The sequence below is a fragment of the Schistocerca gregaria genome, chromosome 3 (genome assembly GCF_023897955.1).
Source record: "Schistocerca gregaria isolate iqSchGreg1 chromosome 3, iqSchGreg1.2, whole genome shotgun sequence".
Lineage (NCBI taxonomy): Eukaryota > Metazoa > Arthropoda > Insecta > Orthoptera > Acrididae > Schistocerca > Schistocerca gregaria.
The window spans coordinates 326,950,765-326,971,724 of NC_064922.1; the positions used below are offsets into that span (position 1 = coordinate 326,950,765).

At 44.0% G+C, this 20,960-nt stretch overlaps 1 protein-coding gene across 1 annotated transcript in view; it reads left to right on the forward strand.

Moving 5' to 3' along the window:
* The window catches only part of LOC126355358 (collagen alpha-1(XVIII) chain-like), a 586,377-nt gene that overhangs the window by 468,413 nt on the left and 97,004 nt on the right, over positions 1-20,960 (forward strand). Inside the window, exons 12-15 of the mRNA XM_050005652.1 lie at positions 5,641-5,715; positions 12,383-12,421; positions 14,302-14,392; positions 20,758-20,840. Coding sequence (XP_049861609.1) covers positions 5,641-5,715; positions 12,383-12,421; positions 14,302-14,392; positions 20,758-20,840 — 288 coding nt within the window. The remainder of the gene's footprint in view (positions 1-5,640; positions 5,716-12,382; positions 12,422-14,301; positions 14,393-20,757; positions 20,841-20,960) is intronic.

Here is a 20,960-nt window from a genome sequence, read left to right on the forward strand (position 1 = left end):
CTCCACGCTGCCCTCCAATACGAAATTGGTGATCCCTTGATGCCTCAGTATATGCCCTACCAACCGATCCCTTCTTCTAGTCAAGTTTTGCCACAAATTTCTCTTCTCTCCAATTCTATTCAATACCTCCTCATTAGTTATGTGATCTACCCATCTAATCTTCAGCATTCTTCTGTAGCACCACATTTCGAAAGCTCCTATTCTCTTCTTGTCTAAAGTATTTATCGTCCACGTTTCACTTCAATACATGGCTACACTCCATACAAATACTTTCAGAAACGACTTCCTGACACTTAAATCTATACTCGATGTTAACAAATTTCTCTTGTTCAGAATCGCTTTCCTTGCCATTGTCAGTCTACATTTTATATCCTCTCTACCCCGACCATCATCAGTTATTTTGCTCCCTAAATAGAAGAACTATTTTAATACTTTAAGCGTCTCATTTCCTAATCTAATTCCCTCCGCATCACCCGACTTAATTCGACTACATTCCATTATCCTCGTTTTGCTTTTGTTGATGTTCATCTTATATCCTCCTTTCAAGACACTATGCATTCCGTTCAACTGCTCGTCGAAGTCCTTTGCTGTCTCTGACAGGATTACAATGTCATCGGCGAACCTTTAAGTTTTTATTTCTTCTCTGCGGATTTTAGTACCTACTCCGAATTTTTCTTTTGTTTCCTTTACTGCTTGCTCAATACACAGATTGAATAAAATCGGGGAGAGGCTACAACCTTGCAGCTATATGTCTGCTTTTATGCCTGCGTCTAAAGCGACTGGAACAAATTTGTTTATTTGTTTCATCCTGCCTTCTGCAAAACACAATCTATTTCTTTTTTCTATTTACCCAGACACGTTTTAATACATTTGTGTCATCTTCTTCGGGTCTCAGTTTATTTCTGTAAGAAAATTATATGACGCTCACGGTTGTTTATTTTAGGCCTAAAACTATAACATATGGACTTTTTAATTTTGCTTTGCTTTCTCACCTGAAGTTGCTTAACTGGGTAAGTATAGTTGTATATGTCGAATTTCTTTTATGACTTCTTATCTACGTCTACACCTAAGTATATATTCCCAAGCTACCGTGAGGTGCATGGCAGAGCGTAGCGTGTACCACTACTAGCCATTTCCTTTTCTGTTCCACTCGCAAATAGAGCGAGCAAACACGACTGTGTACAAGCCTCTACACGATCCCTAAGTTCTCTTATCTTCGTGGCCCCTACGCTAAACATACGTTGGCGGCAGTAGAATCGTTCTGCAATTGTTGTCAAATGCAGCTCTCTAAATTTCTTTAATAGTGCCTCTCGAAAAGAACGTCGCCTTCCCTCCATGGTTTGAAAGTATGTCTTCTGCAACCATTTGCTTAAATAGTTATTGATTTTTAAACACTTTTTCCGAGAGTAGTACTGGTATATGTCCTGTACTTAGTTTTTCCGTCCTGTTTTGCATCTCTGGTGTGCTTCTTGTTTTGGATGCAATTACATACACTATTTTAACATCTTTTACACGTCACCCTCACCGGGTTTATTGGGAATATTTTTGGAAAGTGTGATTCATCTGTAAAGGAAACCGGATGTAGGACGCCGGTGCGACCTATTCTTGAGCACTGCTCGAGTGTTTGGCATCCACGCCAGGTCCGTCGAAGCAGCTGAGAGATAGGCTGTTACATTCGTTACTGGTAGGTTTGAACAACGCGCAGGTATTGCAGAGGTGCTTCTGGAACTCAAACAAGAATTTCCTGAGGGAAGGAGACGTACTTTTAGAGGAACACTATTGAGCAAATTTAGACAACTGGCATTTCAAGCTGACTGTAATACGATTCTACAGTCACCAACATACATTTCACGCAAGGACCACGAAGAAATTAGGACTTATGCGGAGGCGTATAGACTGTCTTTTTTTCCCACGCTCTACGTGCGAGTGGAACGGTAAAGGAAATGATTAGTAGTGGTACAGGGTCTCCTCCGCCACGCGCAGCACGGAGGCTTGCCGACTATGTATGTAGATGTTGTTGTACCACAGGTTTTCATACATAAAATACTTGGGGTCGCCGTGCTCATCCAGGGACCCTGTGTTATTGTCGCCACTCAACGGTTCATCATTTTGTTTTTGTCCAATGTGGCGCCAAAATTCGGTGCCTGGTACGAGTGGTGCGTCTACTGGGAGAGAAACTAATTTAATTGGGTATGTGTGTGTGACAGAGAGGGACGGAGAGAGAGAGGGGAGGGGAGGAGCTTAGGAAGCAGTTGTTTGAGGATGTTTCATGTACTACTTCCAGCTTCAGCAAGAGGATTATGGAAAGAGTTTGTTTGCGAATAAGGCACACAGCACTTACCGTTCATTTTTGCTCTGTTGCTCTGTGCACTGACTTTTTAAGCGATGCAGAGATGCAAATATAAATGGGGATACAAATTCAAAAGAAATGTAGTTCTACATCTACATTTATACTCCGCAAGCCACCCCACGGTGTGAGCAGGAGGGCACTTTACGTGCCACTGTCATTACTTCCCTTTCCTGTTCCAGTCGCGTATGGTTCGCGGGAAGAACGACTGCCGGAAAGCCTTCGTGCGCGCTCGAATCTCTCTGATTTTACATTCGTGATCTCTTCGCGAGGTATAAGTAGGGGTAAGCAATATATTCGATACCTCATCCAGAAACGCACCCTCTCGAAACCTGGAAAGCAAGCTGCAACACGATGCAGGGCGCCTCTCTTGCAGAGTCTGCCACTTGAGTTTGCTAAACATCTCCGTAAAACTATCACTGTTACCAAATAACCCTGTGACGAAACGCGCCGCTCTTCTTTGGATCTTCTCTGTCTCTTCCGTCAACCCGATCTGCTACGGACTCCACACTGATGAGCAATACTCATGTATAGGTCGGACGAGTGTTTTGTAAGCCACCTCCTTTGTTGATGGACTACATTTTCTAAGGACTCTCCCAACGAATCTCAACCTGCTATCCGAATTACCAACAATTAATTTTATATGATCATTCCACTTCAAATCGTTCCGCACGCATACTCCCAGATATTTTACAGAAGTAACTGCTACCAGTGTTTGCTCCGGTATCATATAATCATACAATAAAGGATTCTTCTTTCTAAGTATTTGCATTACAGTACATTTGTCTATGTTAAGGGTTAGTTGCCACTCCGTGCACCAAGTGCCTATCCGCTGCAGATCTTCCTGCATTTCGCTGCAATTTTCTATGCTGCAACTTCTCTGTATACTACAGCATCATCCACGAAAACCCGCATGGAAATTCCGACACTATCAACTAGGTCATTTACATATATTGTGAAAAGCAATGGTCCCATAACACTCCCCTGTGGCACGCCAGAGGTTACTTTAACGTCTGTAGACGTTTCTCCATTGAGAACAACGTGCTGTGTTCTGTTTGCTAAAAACTCTTGTATCCAACCACACAGCTGGTCTGTTATTGCATAGGCTCTTACTTCGTTTATCAGGCGACAGTGCGGAACTGTATCGAACACCTTCCGGAAGTCAAGGAAAATAGCACCTACCTGGAAGCCTGTATCTAATATTTTCTGGCTCTCATGAACAAATAAAGCGAGTTGGGACTCACACGATCGCTGTTTCCGGAATCCATGTTGATTCCTACAGAGTAGATTTTGGGTTTCCAGAAATGACATGATACGCGAGCAAAAAACATGTTCTAAAATTCTACAACAGATCGATGTCAGAGACATAGGCCTATAGTTTTGCGCATTTGCTCTACGACCCTTCTTGAAAACTGGAACTACCTGTGCTCCTTTCCAATTATTTTGAACCTTCCGTTCCTCTAGAGACTTGCGGTATACGGCTGTTGGAAGGAGAGCAATTTCTCTCGCGTACTCTGTGTAGAATCGAATTGGTATCCCGTCAGGTCGTGTGGACTTTCCTCTGTTGAGTGATTTCAGTTGCTTTTCTATTCCTTGGACACTTATTTCGATGTCAGACATTTTTTCGTTCGTGCGGTGATTTAGAAAAGGACCTGCAGTGCGGTCTTCCTTTGTGAAACAGCTTTGGAAAAAGGTGCTTAGTATTTCAGCTTTATGCGTGTCATTCTTTAGGATTTTCTGTCAAGTGAGTACATAGAATTTTACTTTCGAGTTCACTGAACGCTTCACGTATAGCACTCCTTACGCTAACTTTGACATCGTTTAGCTTCTGTTTGTCTGATGGTTTTGGCTGCGTTTAAATTTGCATTGAAGCTCTCTTTGCTTTCGCAGTAAAAAAAAAAAGTTCAAATGTGAGTGAAATTTTATGGGACTTAACTGCTAAGGTCATCAGTCCCTAAGCTTACACACTGCTTAACCTAAATTATCCTAAGGACAAACACACACTTCCATGCCCGAAGGAGGACTCGAACCTCCGCCGGGACCAGCCGCACAGTCCATGACTGCAGCGCCTTAGAGCGCGCGGCGCTTTCCCAGTAGTTTCCTAACTTTGTTGTTGAACCACGGTGGGTTTTTCCTGTCTCTCACAGTTTTACTCGGCACGTACCTGTCTAAAACGCATTTTACGATTGCCTTGAACTTTTTCCATAAACACTCAACATTGTCAGAGTGGAACAGAAATTATCGTTTTGATCTGTTAGGTGGTCTAAAATCTGCCTCCTGTTACTCTTACTAAAAAGATAAACCTTCCTCCCTTTCTTTATATTCAGGGACGCTGCAACGGCCTTATGATCATTGATTCCCTGTTTTGCGCTTACAGAGTGGAAAATTTCGGGTCTGTTTGTTATCAGTAGGTCAAAGATGTTATCTCCACGAGTCGGTTCTGTGTTTAATTGCTCGAGGTAATTTTCGGATAGTGCACTCAGTATAATGTCACTCGATGCTCTGTCCCTACCACCCGTCCTAAACATCTGAGTGTCCCAGTCTATATCTGCTAAATTGAAATCTCCACCTAAGACAATAACATGCTGAGGAATTTTATGTGAAATGTATTCCAGATTTTCTCTCAGTTGTTCTTCAACTAATGCTGCTGAGTCGGGAGGTCGGTAAAAGGAGTCAATTATTAACCTAGCTCGGTTGTTGAGTATAGCCTCCACCCACAATAATTCACAGGAACTATCCACTTCTATTTCACTACAGGGTAAACTACTACTAACAGCGACACACACGCCTCCACCGGTCGCATGCAATCTATCCTATTCTAAACACCGTCTGTGCACTTCGGTGCTTTCTATCAGCGCTTGAAGTTCCGGTAATTTAGCAACGCATCTTCGACAGTTTACAATCACAATACCGATTGCTCCTTGTTTCCCCACATGTCCTGACTTTGCCCCGCACCCTTTGAGGCTGTTGCTCTTTCTGTACTTGCCCGAGGCCATCTTACCTAAATAACTGCCCAGTCCACATGACACAACCCTTGCTACCCGTGTAGCCGCCTGCCGTGTGTAGTGGACTCCTGACCCATCCAGCGGAACCCGAAACCCCACCACCCTATGGCGCAAGTCGAGTTCCTGTGTAATCATCAAGACCGTGGGTCCTTTATATCAACACACTCAGAAAATATCTCCGAACAGCTTCATTTGAGTTCGGCTTACCATGTATATACACCAACCTCTGTTAATAGAGAGAAAAGTGTGTGTATGTGCAAAACATTTGATCAGCGTATTCTGTTACAGAAGCTTCGTGGACCACCTGGACCACCTGGCCCCCCGGGCGTCTGCGACTGCAAGGAATCTAACGAAACCATCTACGTGAGTATCTTCCCTACGCACGCTATACCTCTTAGCTAATGAGTGTTCACTCTCTTACCTTTTGTTACTTGCAAATATTTCGATTCGCATTCCGAATTTTACGATCTTGAAAAGCCTACAGTTCTTAATCTGCGAGTATCAAGCGACTGCAGTTGGAATCTGTGTCTGCCGAGAAGTATTATAATAATCTTATTTACTGCATCTCTGACTCGTTTGATGGTAATGGTCCATATTACTCTCCATCAATTTAAGTTACGTATTGCAAAACTGGAACGAACAAAATGAAATTTCACAACAGTAAGAGTGTTAGTGAATGACACAAGGGCTAGTCTATGGAAGAACTGTAGCATCAGCAGAAGGGAGAATGGTGTCGTAATAGCTTAATAATTGTGTAGTTTGTGGTCGATGACAGGGGACTGATATTTGTTTAACAAGGGCACCATCATACCTGTTAAATATTTTTTTTTTCAAGTGACGGCCCCTAGTTTACGAGAAAATCGATGTTTCAGTCTAATGCGTACCCCCTACACTAGTAACGTTAGACATGTTACGATCAAGCGAAAGTACTTCGGCGTGTAAGAGTCAGGTCTATCACGATGACGTTACAGGTTCAAATCACTCGGTGTACTTATTTTTTTCTTTTTTTGGACTTCATCGTACAGAACACATTAAATAGTAACTTAAATATCACGCATAGTGATTCAAAACTAGTTATTTTCGCTGTAGTAACTTCAGTAATCTATCAGTTACTACAGCAAACGTTCCTCAAATATGTGTTCCGTTTGTGGTAAAAACACTAACGAGGGAATGGGATTGCCGTATTAGAGGTGCTAGGACATGCTGACAACTTCAGTAAAACTGATAAGGTACTGAATGAAGGGGTTTGTTTGTGATACGTAGTAAAGGCATTGTTTGAACGGTTGCTAGGATGTGAGAGTGAGAAAAGGATCGGATAAATACTTTTTTATTTAATGTGATATGTCCTCTCTTACACCTAATTAGGCGTTGTACACATTTTACATACGATCTAAGATACGCAGGTTACGCAACATTTAGAAATTAAAAATTACAATAACACAGACAAAGAAACACACAGTTTATATCCCTTCTTGATAATCACAACAATAAATTACGAGAAAGTATGTTTTAATTATTACCGCCAGTAGCAATGGGCGCGAGAGAAAATGGTGGAAGATGGAGAGAAATAAGAACGTGATAACACACAGTTAATGAATAGGCAGTAAGGGAAAAGAAGGTTGCGTGACTCATAGAGAAAGAAAAGGAGAAAGAAGCATTAACTGGGAGAAGGTAGGAAATTTGGCTTCGCTGTTTGACACAGGGGAAATTGGTCACATACTTTAATTTTCGGGAAAATTTTATGAGGGTGCCAAAAGTAACTGTTTCAGCTTCTTGTTAAGAGCAGTAGGGCACTGAATTGTGCGTAGAGAGCAGAGCGGCTTGCTCCAAAGGCGGACAGCAGCAATACAGAAAGGGTGTGGCAATACATCTGTTTTATGAATGGGCACAGCTGGACCTTGTGTTATGACGAGACGACGGGTATTTAATCTCTGATGTACTGCAGTGTTTGTGCACTGAGCAGCCGATGAGGTAGACATCCTAAGGTAGTCACGTAACTTGGCTGTCCAAAACCACCCTGACTTGGCGCATCAAGCACTGACATGGCAAGGTAGACAAACGTTGCAGATGTAACGCCCACAAGCGTTCATGGTTAATTCTAACTGTCTACTTTTCTCACTGCTCGTACCGTGTCGAACTACATCAGAGTAGTGGAGTGGAATAAGATGGCCGCTGTGACTGTTAAAAATTTTTATTCAAATACACGACCGGTTTCGCAAACTATATTTGCATCATCAGCTGATTATCCGCATACAAATGCATGGAGCAACTTATTAGAATTATGGCAATGGCAGGTAGTGGAAAATAAAAGAGACTAGGTTTGTGTCTACTTACAATTAATCCATAGAAGCGATCTGTTTAAAAGCCGGGAAAAGCGCATTACCCAACATTCTCATCAGGGTATTTATAATTTCTAACTCGCAAATGTGCGAACTTCCATAAATACAGGGTGATCAAAAGTCAGTATAAATTTGAAAACTGAATAAATCACGGAATAATGTAGATAGAGAGGTACAAATTGACACACATGCTTGGAATGACATGGGGTTTTATTAGAACCAAAAAAATACAAACATTCAAAAAATGTCCAACAGATGGCGCTTCATCTGATCAGAATAGCAATAATTAGCATAACAAAGTAAGACAAAGCAAAGATGATGTTCTTTACAGGAAATCTCAATATGTCCACTATCATTCCTCAGCAGTAGCTGTAGTCGAGGAATAATATTGTGAACAGCAATGTAAAGCATGTCGGGAGCTATGGTGAGGCACTGGCGTCGGATGTTGTCTTTCAGCATCCATAGAGATGTCGGTCGATCACGATACACTTGCAACTTCAGGTAACCCCAAAGCCAATAATCGCACAGACTGAGGTCTGGGGACCTGGGAGGCCAAGCATGACGAAAGTGGCGGCTGAGCACACGATCATCACCAAACGACGCGCGCAAGAGATCTTTCACGCGTCTAGCAATATGGGGTGGGGCGCCATCCTGCATAAACATCGTACGTTCCAGCAGGTGTTTATCAGCCAGGCTGGGGAAGATGCGATTTTGTAACATATTGGTGTACCTCTCACCCGTCACGGTAGCAGTTACCTGCTGTCCAGCGCCATCTGTCTGACATCTTGTGAACTTTTTTTTTTTCTAATAAAACCCCATGTCATTCCAAGCATGTCTGTCAGTTTTTACATCTACATTATTCCATGGTTTATTAAGTTTTCAAATTTACACTGACTTTTTTATCACCCAGTAGAATAAAGGGGGCCAAGGCCACCCTAAAACTAAACAGGGACCCGATGAAAATATAAGTAGTTTTTATCGGATACTTGTTTAGGTTTACTGTCCTCACATTTGCGAGTTAGAAATTATAAATACCTTGGTGAGAATGTTGGGTAATGTGCTTTTTCCGTCTTTTAAACAGATCGCTGCCTGTAGGTAGACACGAACCTAATCGCTTTTATTTTCCATTGCCTGACATTGCCAAAATTCTAATATGTTGTTTCATACATTTGTATACAGATAAACACCTTATGATAAAATATTATTTTGCGAAACCGGCCCTGTATTTGAATAAATATTTTTAACAGTAGCAACGACCCTTTTTATTCAGCGCGGATATTTCGGCTGAGAATGCCTTGCGAACAAAGTGTTACGTACAGTGATAGAGGTTCGGTAGAACGAATAATTGTACAATTTGCGTTTCTCATCCTGTGAAAATATGTTCCGAGAGAAAATATTGGTAAACAGAAATCTTCCTCCACATGATGGCAATGTAAGCCTTCACCCCAGTAATTTTAAGAGATCCGACAGTGAACGTAATGGTTGGCTATGGACTATAGGATGAGAGACTTACTTCAACCACGATCATACAAAATATTAAGCTACTGCCTATCTTTTCTTGGCGTAACTGTAATTATTTACTAATACAATTGTCATAAAAGATGGTATGATTCCTCTGAAATAAAATATAACGTCCTTTAACTTAATTTATTCATCTTCAAATAAAGAAAAACACGTCTATCTACACTGCACAACAAAAGTTTGGAATACTATTGTAAAATGTAGTCTACGATACTTGAGGTCTCATTGACCTAGACACTTCATGCATTATCCAGTTAGAGTCCATATCTGGACAGTGTTTACTAGTGGCATGCTTTGTGGGCGTTTCCCAGACATATAAACATACCTCTACCTCAGCGGCGAACCGCGAGCAGTCCAGTATCAACAACAGCTTCGTTCAGTTTGTGTTCAGCACTGCAGTAACACGCCACGTAGAGGCACACAGCGTTTTGATAGAGTGAAGATAGTGGCTTAACTTTCAGCAGGTCATACATAGCAAGCTGTTGCCGATCTGTTACGTGCCACTCAAGTGGTGTGTCCGAGATGCGGAGAAAGTACAGAAGCCGAGAGATACGAATGATAAACCTCGCAGTGGTCATTCTCGTACGACGGCACCAAAGCAGGATCGTTTTCTTCAGCTCTCGGCTCACAGGCACCCAACATCAACTGCCAGAAATATTGGAAATGACTTCTTCTTGGCAATAGGGATACGTATTTCAGACCAAACAGTACGTAGAAGATTGCATCAGGGTGGTCTTTATTCCAGAAGACCAGTGAGATGTTGTGCACGTTTTCTGCCGAAACCATGAATGGTTTGCGACCGAATACTAGACGCGTTAGGGTTTGGAGAAGCGCTAGACGACACAAGGAACGCCGATGCGCTCAGGAAATCCATCAGTTTGCTGGTAGAAATGTAATGTTCTGGGCGTCAATAATGATGGGACGGCGGATCGCTCTAATTCCCATCTATGGCAATTTAACTGATCCCCGATACTTCCAAGATGTCCTACAAAAGATTGTAAGGCCCTGCAGACGTGAAGCCGGTGACAACTTCATCCCTGTCGAACGTGGCCATTTCACAGCGTTCGAATCCACTTGACAATCTTCAGAACCTCACTAAACCTACCACTGAGGAGTGGAACATCGTACCCCAAGATAAAGTTGATGGTTTCATCCAGAGCATGCCTCGCAGAACGGAAGAACTCATCCTGTGCGGGGAGGACGTACTCTCTACTGAAGACCGATAATCATCATCACGAGATAAACATTTTCATTGTTTTTGTTTTCAGAATGTACACATAGGATAGAGCCTGCTTTGTTTTGTAACGATTTTTTGTAACTAACCGAAACTGTTCTTGTTTTCTGAAGGAATTGTCTTTAATTGATAAGGTACTGTACAAACCTCAATGAGTGTACAGTCAGAAGTCATTGTTGGAAACTATAATATTTCAAACTTTTGTTGGGGTGTGTATATCGTACCCATTCACTTTGATTAAACTGACAAATCCCAAAAATCATTCCCTATGAAGAAGTCACGGATATTTCGACATTCCTGTTTCATGAAATACTCTTCCCATTACGCGATTAATCACTTTTACGTTAATTCCGTGTTTTAGTACTGACTTCGCGCGCTTGCTATTAACTTCTATTGTTGGCGCCCCACAACTGCGTCCTGTCCGCCATAAAAGGCCGTAGACTACGGAAACTTCGTCTCTAATGACCTCGTTGTCGACGGGACGTTAAACACTAAGTCTTCTCTTCCTCCTAACTAACCTAAGCACATCACACACATGCTTGCCCGAGGCAGGATTCGAACCTGCGACTGTAGCATCTGCGTGGTTCCGGACTGAAGCGCCTAGAACCAGTCGGCCACTGCGGCCGGTTGATAAGGATGTGGAGCCATGCTACTCTAGAGCCATGGCCAGATGCACTACGTTTCTCAGTTGATGATCCGTGGTGCGAACAGTCCGATCAAGGTAGTCCTACAAATTTTTGATTGGAATTAATTGCGGGGAGTTTGGTAGCTAAAGGAGTACGGTTAACTCCTGATGCTCTTCGGACCATGCGCGTATGCTGCGAGCTGTGTTACACGTTGCATTGTCCTGCTGGAAGATTCCGCCGTGCCAATGAAAAACAAACCACATGTCGGAGTGGACATGGTCTCCAGGGACAGATGCATACTTGTATTGATCCACTGTGACTTCTAGAACGTCGAGATCATACAGGAAACGTCACGAAAATATTCTCCAGGTCATAACGCGTGCGGGGTGTTTGCCTTCAGACGTTTCACGCCGAACATACCATCTGCCATCTGTCCGTTGGAGCATAACATCTGGAAAAGCCACCTGTCGCTTCCTATGGGACGTCCAGTTGCCGTAGTGGCGTGCAGATTCCATCCATCGTCGCCAATGAACAGCAGTCAGCTGAACCAGGCACCTGCTGTGGAGGCCTATACGCAGCAACGTTCGCTGAACATTAGTTGAGGACACAGTGTTGGTAGCCCCTTGGTTCATGTGGGCGGTCAGTTGCTCAACAGTTGTACCTCTATCGCCGGTACACATCTCCGCAGCCGTTGCACCACGGTTGCCTCGGCGCCGGTTTTGGATAGCGCCATTTTGCCATGCACCACTCCGTACACTTTAACCGTGGCAGCACTAAACCAAGCCGTTTCGGAAATGCATCCACCCTTGGCCTGAAAGCCAGCGAGGGTTGGGTTGGGATGTTGTGGGGGAGGAGATCAGACAGCGAGGTCATCGGTCTCATCGGACTGTGGAAGGACGGGGAAGGAGGTCGGCCATGCCCTTTCAAAGGAACCATCGCGGCATTTGCCTGGAGCGATTTAGGGTAATCGCGGAAAACCTAAATCAGGATGGCCGGACACGGGATTGAACCGTCGTCCTCCGAATGCGAGTCCAGTGTGCCAACCACTGCGCCACCTCGCTCGGTGAAAGCCAGTGATGACGTTTTGGACGTCAGATAAATCGCTGCGTTTCCACATTACGACAATGACTGCACTGCTTCCCGCGTTCCCCGACACTCTTTATATACCCTCCACTGTTAGTGCTGCGACCAGCTGTCTCTGAGTGGATATTGCAAGTTGACGTCGAACACAGGTGCGTCACAGTAATATGACTGGACCGTGTACTATGATACGAAATTAATTCACTGTACTTCTTTTTGTGATGTTTCAGGACGGTTATCCCATTGAAGTAGAACCGGCCCCAATTCCGGTAAGTGTTCAACAGTATGCTTTTTTCTGTGGTGTATTTCTGACCTTCCATCTGTTTCTTTCCTACTACATGCTTACGCATTGACCGCTTAGAAATCCACAAGTACATGACTAGATGTAGTCCTAACGATTTAATTTTAACCTCACAAACAATTAAGTTATGCAAATAATTTGTTCGCTTACAGCTACAGGTTTGCACTCTAGGGGAGCCAAATCAAAATGGTGGAGCCCACTGATGGCGTGGAATTGGTTCACGCAGCGGCGTGCTACCACGGCACTGTGACGCGGGCATCTCAGTGTGTATCTGGACTGCAGTCCTGTAGTTGCAAAAAAATTAACTGCGTAACTTAACTCTTTGTAGGTTATGATTAAAATATTATGACCAGCGTTGTAGATTACGCTGTCTACGTTCGAGATCGTTGATTACACAACTCCAGTAAGCAAATCAATAAATAAGTTGACTCATGCCTACCTTAGTATGACTGTACAAAACTATTTAACGTCATATCCGATTATTTTGTTGAGCCTATGAATGGAAAGCATCAACTCCAAAATACTTTTCTATTTGTATAATGATGACTTACCATAAGGCATTTGTTTAATTCTACATTTAAGAAAGTAGTTACATAAGTTGTGGTGTCTAATTTTTGATTGCAAGGTGGATGTACACTTTCAGAAACTACACTTTAATACAAAATGTTTTAACATGAGGAACTTCTTTTGCCTTCAAATATATTATAAATCTTTCAAAATGACACTACTCTGGCAGTCTGTATATCAAATTTCAATGTACTCTATCAGCAGAATGAACACAGACATATTTCAGGCCAAGACGGTCTGGCAAAAGCCATAACAGCTGTTTATCACTGGCATATGTGAGAACCCAGACACAATGTACGCCCCTTTATGGTGATACCGAAGACACCAGTGACATCGCAGCCGATGGGTAGGGTACATAAGGAAGTACCAACAGCCCTCCAGCAACCGCTTCATTTTTCAAAAGCCAAAGCGTACTTGGCTAAAAGCACGTGGCGTTTTACCACTTGACACGGATGGAAGCCCGATAACATTTTATCACATGCATGAGATAAGTTGACAATGTCAACTTTTGGTTTCCCCTTGTGTTCCCTGTGTCTGACAAATTTTCATCCATCTGATGAAAAGAAAGTCTATGTATCTCTTAACAATACCTACAGATATCAGTAAATAGAAACATAATTTACTTCCTTTAAAACCCTGATCATAAAATTATCAGGGTTAGAATACCACTGCAAGACAGTTGCAAGAGAAACAATGGCTCTGAGCACTATGCCACTTAACTTCTGAGGTCATCAGTCGCCTAGAACTTAGAACAAATTAAACCTGACTAACCTAAGGACATCACACACATCCATGCCCGAAACAAGATTCGAACCTGCGACCGTAGCGGTCGCTCGGCTCCAGACTGTAGCGCCTAGAACCGCACGGCCACTCCGGCCGGCACAAGACAAACAGAAAAGAAGTAGATGCAATAGAGACCATGCACATGTAACAATCTTCGATAATGTTATGAACACTACCTTTTCTTTGACACTTTGCTGATTAACATAGAAAGAAACTGGATGCAAAGGATTCACACATAGTACACCTACAGCCATGATTGACTGACACATCTATCTTGTGTAATGACCCCTTGGTGTATAGAGTATTCTAAACTCCTCGTATATTCAACTTTCCCTACCATACATTAGGTGTTTGAACTGTAAATCTACAAACAGTACTCTTCCAACGTTATGTCGATTAGCAATGTCATGAGAAAGTTTAATATTTGTACAACTTGTTACAGTTTGTGACATTTTATGCAGTAACACTTGGCTGAGTATGGATTCTGTTTTCTGGCAGGGCTTGGAGACATCCCCGGGTCCGCCAGGACCCAAAGGAGACACAGGAGAAGCAGGGCCTCCAGGTCCAGCAGGACCACCTGGACCACAAGGTGAATGAACTGTCTTGCGGTACACCCACATGGGAAACCTGTGGTGGATGTAAGTCCACAACTGGAAACCTCTGGTAGTTGTAAGTCCACAGTTGGAAACCTCTAGTAGATGTACATTCACGACTACAAACCTCTTGCACATATACGTCCACTACTGGAAACCTCAAACAGACGGACAGACAGGCCTTTTGTGGCAATCTTAGGTTTGTCACACTGCATGTAAAAGGGCATCACAATGCAGGAATCATCAGGAAACAATATGGCACAAAGGACAAATAAAGTACACGCAAACGATTTCATTCTAGAATAGATAAAATACTTCTAAAGCATTGTGTCAGTTTTCCGTGGTATACATTGAGACTTTCTATGCGTTATGGAATCAGATCTAACAGCGGTACCAAGGTACAGCATGTCGCCAATAAATGTAGATTTCTGATGGTCTGTGACACGTTTAAAACCATAAACAGTGATCTGTTGTCCCATAACAGAGTGAAACTTATTTAAAGAATTTTTAAGTGCCAGTGTTGTACCAGGAATGGAAAATGAATAGCAGCGAAATCTTAAATTCAAATTGGAATCTGTATTGCAAGGACAGACTGGACGGCAGTAGGCGGTGTATTTATTTCCGTAGAGAACTCCATTTGTAGTAAAGTTACTCAGATTCTAAATGTGAAAGAATCTGCATAAAGTACGCGTCAAAGGTGGGTCAAACATGGCATTCGTATTCTTTTATGGAACACCTGCATCAGGAGCTCTTATGGCATAAGCATGAGAAAAAACTTGTAGAATATCTAGGTCAGTTTGTCAGTTATAGAATGGAAACGTCACACCACTGAAATTCATGCCAGAGGTAGGGGTTTATAGACTTTATTCTGAAAGCATTTTGTCAAAATTCGTGCAAGCAGTGAGAGAATTTGAGAACTGAATTATCGTGACTGCGTCTTAGATCCTCTAGTAACCATCACACTTAATCCCTTCTAATAAATCGATGTAAAGGGAAGGGGGAGGGGAGGGAATCCGTGACAATCAGGTTGTTATAGCGCCAATTAATGCAGGTGTTAAAGATAGTGGTATATAATGTAGGAAAAGAACATTGTTTAGGGAGCGTCGCAGGAAACAGACTAATGACTATATAAGCAGTCAATGTGAAGTATTCTTTTGTTGGGACGAAGATGTGGAACGCAAATGTATAAAATTTCAAACAAGTGTACAATCTGTTATTAGGGATTGAGAAGACCCATTGTGGTTGTCAACCGTGTCAGAAAGTGGTTACAAAAACAAAGAGAGTTCCGTGACAGGTTTAAGCGAATTCAAAGCCTTGTTCACAAACAAAAGCTAGACTGCGCCAAAATAAGGATAAGTTTAGGAATGCGGGGATCGTTGAGTGAGATCCATTGTCAAATTTTTCTAGACGGTGAACCTCTCGAAAATATCAATAAAAACATATAATCATCTACTCAGTCACTCAGTGACCACTGTGGCACCTAAAAGAGAAATCCGAAATAACTGAATTTAGGTCTTCCGTAGAAGTTTCGCTGTGGAATATCGTGATACGACTCCTCTTTTCAAACACCGCACAAACGCAAAAATGTCAGTTATTGAGATAAATGTCTGAAAGAAGAGACACCACAACTACACTCCTGGAAATTGAAATAAGAACACCGTGAATTCATTGTCCCAGGAAGGGGAAACTTTATTGCCACATTCCTGGGGTCAGATATATCATATGATCACACTGACAGAACCACAGGCACATACACACAGGCAACAGAGCATGCACAATGTCGGCACTAGTACAGTGTATATCCACCTTTCGCAGCAATGCAGGCTGCTATTCTCCCATGGAGACGATCGTAGAGATGCTGGATGTAGTCCTGTGGAATGGCTTGCCATGCCATTTCCACCTGGCGCCTCAGTTGGACCAGCGTTCGTGCTCGACGTGAAGACCGCGTGAGACGACGCTTCATCCAGTCCCAAACATGCTCAATGGGGGACAGATCCGGAGATCTTGCTGGCCAGGGTAGTTGACTATCACCTTCTAGAGCACGTTGGGTGGCACGGGATACATGCGGACGTGCATTGTCCTGTTGGAACAGCAAGTTCCCTTGCCGGTCTAGGAATGGTAGAACGATGGGTTCGATGACGGTTTCGATTTACCGTGCACTATTCAGTGTCCCCTCGACGATCACCAGAGGTGTACGGCCAGTGTAGGAGATCGCTCCCCACACCATGATGCCGGGTGTTGGCCCTGTGTGCCTCGGTCGTATGCAGTCCTGATCGTGGCGCTCACCTGCACGGCGCCAAACACGCATACGACCATCACTGGCACCAAGGCAGAAGCGACTCTCATCGCTGAAGACGACACGTCTCCATTCGTCCCTCCATTCACGCCTGTCGCGACACCACTGGAGGCGGGCTGCACGATGTTGGGGCGTGAGCGCCCTAACGGTGTGCGGGACCGTAGCCCAGCTTCATGGAGACGGTTGCGAATGGTCCTCGCCGATACCCCAGGAGCAACAGTGTCCCTAATTTGCTGGGAAGTGGCGGTGCGGTCCCCTACGGCACTGCGTAGGATCCTACGGTCTTGGCGTGCATCCGTGCGTCGCTGCGGTCCGGTCCCAGGTCGACGGGCACGTGCACCTTCCGCCGACCACTGGCGACAACATCGATGTACTGTGGAGACCTCACGCCCCACGTGTTGAGCAATTCAGCGGTACGTCCACCAGGTCTCCCGCATGCCCACTATACGCCCTCGCTCAAAGTCCGTCAACTGCACATACGGTTCACGTCCACGCTGTCGCGGCATGCTACCAGTGTTAAAGACTGCGATGGAGCTCCGTGTGCCACGGCAAACTGGCTGACACTGACGGCGGCGGTGCACAAATGCTGCGCAGCTAGCGCCATTCGACGGCCAACACCGCGGTTCCTGGTGTGTCCGCTGTGCCGTGCGTGTGATCATTGCTTGTACAGCCCTCTCGCAGTGTCCGGAGCAAGTATGGTGGGTCTGACACACCGGTGTCAATGTGTTCTTTTTTCCATTTCCAGGAGTGTATATAACTAAGGCGATGGCGGCCAGTGAATATACACACCAAACTCTAACTCTTACGAGAATCAGCGAAATACCATGAGTAATGGGGCTAATGAGAAGGGGAACTACATTAAGTAGCATGTGGTATGAGTTGAGAATTAGGGTCTGACAGGGGATGTGCTATGGTATCCGTGCAGTTGTGCTGACCAGTGGGTCTGGATGGGGTAGTGGTCAACACATCTGCTTAGTAAGCAGAAACCCATGTTCGAATCCTGATCCGGCACAAATTTTCAACTTGCCCCATTGATATAAATCAGTGCCCACTGGCAGCCAATGTCTTTAATTCCTTTGTGTCTCCTATGTAAGAAACAACATGGATTCCACAAACAGGAAACTTCTGAAACTGACAACGTCATATAAACCTCGAGATTCAGAAAGCAGCAGAGATCCCAGGTTGATGGGACGTTCTTGATCATTGTAAGGCGTTCAATACAGTTCCGGTTTGTGATTTAATGAACCACAATCGAATTTAAGGATTACCGGTCAGTTATTGTGATTCGGAGGAAAACTTCGTAGCCGATGCAACCCAGTACGTCATTCTTAACGTAATGAAATTGTCAAAAGTGAAAGTAGCTTAGAAGGTATGCTAAGGGAATGTTGCGCTGCCGTAATTCATCACGACGTATACAATTATCTTCCCTAACACTATGAGCGCTCGCTTAATAGCGTGTTGATCCACCTATGGAGCGCAATACTCCCGCCATTCTGCATGGCATGGATTCGACAAGTTCTTGATGGCCTTCCGGAGGTATGTAGCGCCAGATGACTACCCACAGATCACTCAGTTGCCATAAATTACGGGTCAGTGGCGTAGGAGCACGGAGCTAGCTCTCAATAGCGTCCTGTATGTGTTCTATTGGGTTCAGATCAGGCGAATTTAGTGGTCAAGACATCAACAATCACTAACATGCTCCTCAAATGGTTCAAATGGCTCTGAGCACTATGGGACTTAATATCTGAGGTCATTAGTCCACTAGACTTAGAACTACTTAAACCTAACTAACCTAAGGACATCACACACATCCATGCCCAAGGCAGGATTCGAACCTGCGACCGTAGCAGTAGCGTGGTTCAGGACTGAAGCGCCTAGAATCGCTCACCCACAGCGGCCGGCAACATGCTCCTCAAACCACTGTCGTCCGTTTCAAGCCTTATGGCGTGAATAGGTATTCCGTTCGTTGGGCGAAACATTAATCATGAAGGGATGCAGGTGGTCCGCAATCATGTTCACGCACTCCATAGCTACTATGGTGCCTTCGATCACTACATAGGTACAATGAAAGACCAGATGAATGGCCCCTATAGTACAATACTGCCCCAGAGGCCTGAGTTCGTGGCGCGATGCCTCTTTACAGTACCCGCTCGACTGAATGAGGGTGTATCCAGACAGGACCGTTGGCTTAAGATGTAACAGAAAACGTGCTTCATCTTATCAAACGGCATTTTCCCATTAATCCACGGTACAATATCGACGATCCCGTTCTGACTGCATTCGTTACTGATGACGTTGGGTCAACATGGGAAGTACACTTAGGCGTCGCCTGCTACAGAGCGCCATGTTCAACAATGTGCAGTGAACCATGTCCTTCGAAACACTTGTGCCTGAATCTATATTGTACTATCTCGTCATATATGTCACAGACTGCGACATATCCTGCATTACAGAGTGGGTAAGCCTCCGACTTACACGTTCTGTGATGAGGTGTTTACGTCCTACACCTTGTCTCCTACTCGTGGTTTTAACGTCCTTCAACCACTTACCATAGATGCTCACGACTGTGGGAAGCGAACAGCCACCAGCTTCGTCATTTCCTAGAGACTCGTTCCCCGGCGCCGGACCGTAACACTCTATGCTTTGTCAGACTTGTTTATGTCAGTGGACTGCCGCATTTGCGCTCCGTATAATGACTATAATAACACCTCAATCGTCTCTGCTCCACCTGGACACTTCCCATACCGCATCATATGTCCGTAGCGGTATCAAGGGGCATTCAGTCTCGCGGTGAGCAGCCATCATAACGTTTTGGCTCATCAGGGTAAGTGTGCAAGGATGCGATATGATGAGGTACCAATACTTGATTCATACAACGACGTTAATAGTAATAATAAAGGAAATTATATACTACGTAACGAATAATGTCGCAACCTCTATGAGACAATTCTCTGGCGATGTTCCATTTAGGAAAACTGCAAACTCAGAAACGGAAGCGATACTTAGAAAGATCTGCAGAGAAATGACACTCGGGTGCAATGACTGGCTGTAGAACCTCAACATATACATAATGTGTAACTGGAAAATTCCGTTTTTTTTTTTTCAAGTATACAGCTGATGACCAGTCACTATAAACAATAAAATTATTAAAATGCGTGTAGACTCATATTAAGTGGATAGATTACGTAGTACAGATGACACGAATAGATGAAGTCAGGCTGAAATTCATAAAAGAACTGTAGGGAAATGTATGTCACCATTAAAGAAAGCAGATTACCAAACTTTCGTTCGACAGATTCTTGAGCACTGTTCGTCAATCTAGACGCGTTACCAGACATTATTAACAAAGAAGGCACAGAATATATGAGGAAGAGCAGTGCAGTCCATCACGGCTGCGTTTAGCAAAGCGAGAACGCCACAGTGATGTTCATCAAACGCCAGTAGAAGACGCTACCTCGCAAGTGCGTAAACTTCACGGGACACGTTGACGTCTGCTGTTTCTCAGCCATTTTTACACGACAAATTACCAGCGCTATCGTTAAATGCTACTGTTTCAGAAAGCCAATGGGGCATACGAGGTGACTCCAACTCATTTACTAAACCTGACAGTTCGCAACCAGAACGTTTAATGACTGATCGAGGAAGTTCAGTAACATGGCCTCCCTAGTCACTTCATCTTGATCCTTTAGACTACTGGCTACAGAGTCACTAAATTCATTGATGTATGCCACACCTATTGATAATGTGGCATATTACAGATGGAACGTCGCAAACGTGCTGCCAAACTAGCGCTTAATCACTTGTGTTCGAACACGTTCATGACTATTTGTGACAGAGGCCTCAATGAGTGGCTACCATATGAACGCCTCCTGTAATCTCGACAGACAGGTGGCTTTCATAGGACACAGTAGCCCTCATCTCAAAAGGTATGTTTTCCGGTAATATAGAACTCTTTTTCTGGTTTTAACGAACAAAATCTCCTGTAAGAATATCGGCGATATCTTGTAGTTCACGTATCAACTCTAACATGAAAGACGTTTTGAAGTGGCCTCCAATTCGTTGCAGGACCTCCAGGGCTTGACGGGACGGCTGGTCCACCAGGACCCCCAGGACTACCTGGACCGCCCCCAGATCCGGAGGAACTCAAGGTGAGTGTCCCAAGTTTATCTTCCAACAAATTCTGCGTCTTTTGATACTAATGGAATTATGAGAGGATCTACGGCTACTTAAAGTGCTACATTACCTTTAGTTTATCTGCACTCGGTTTA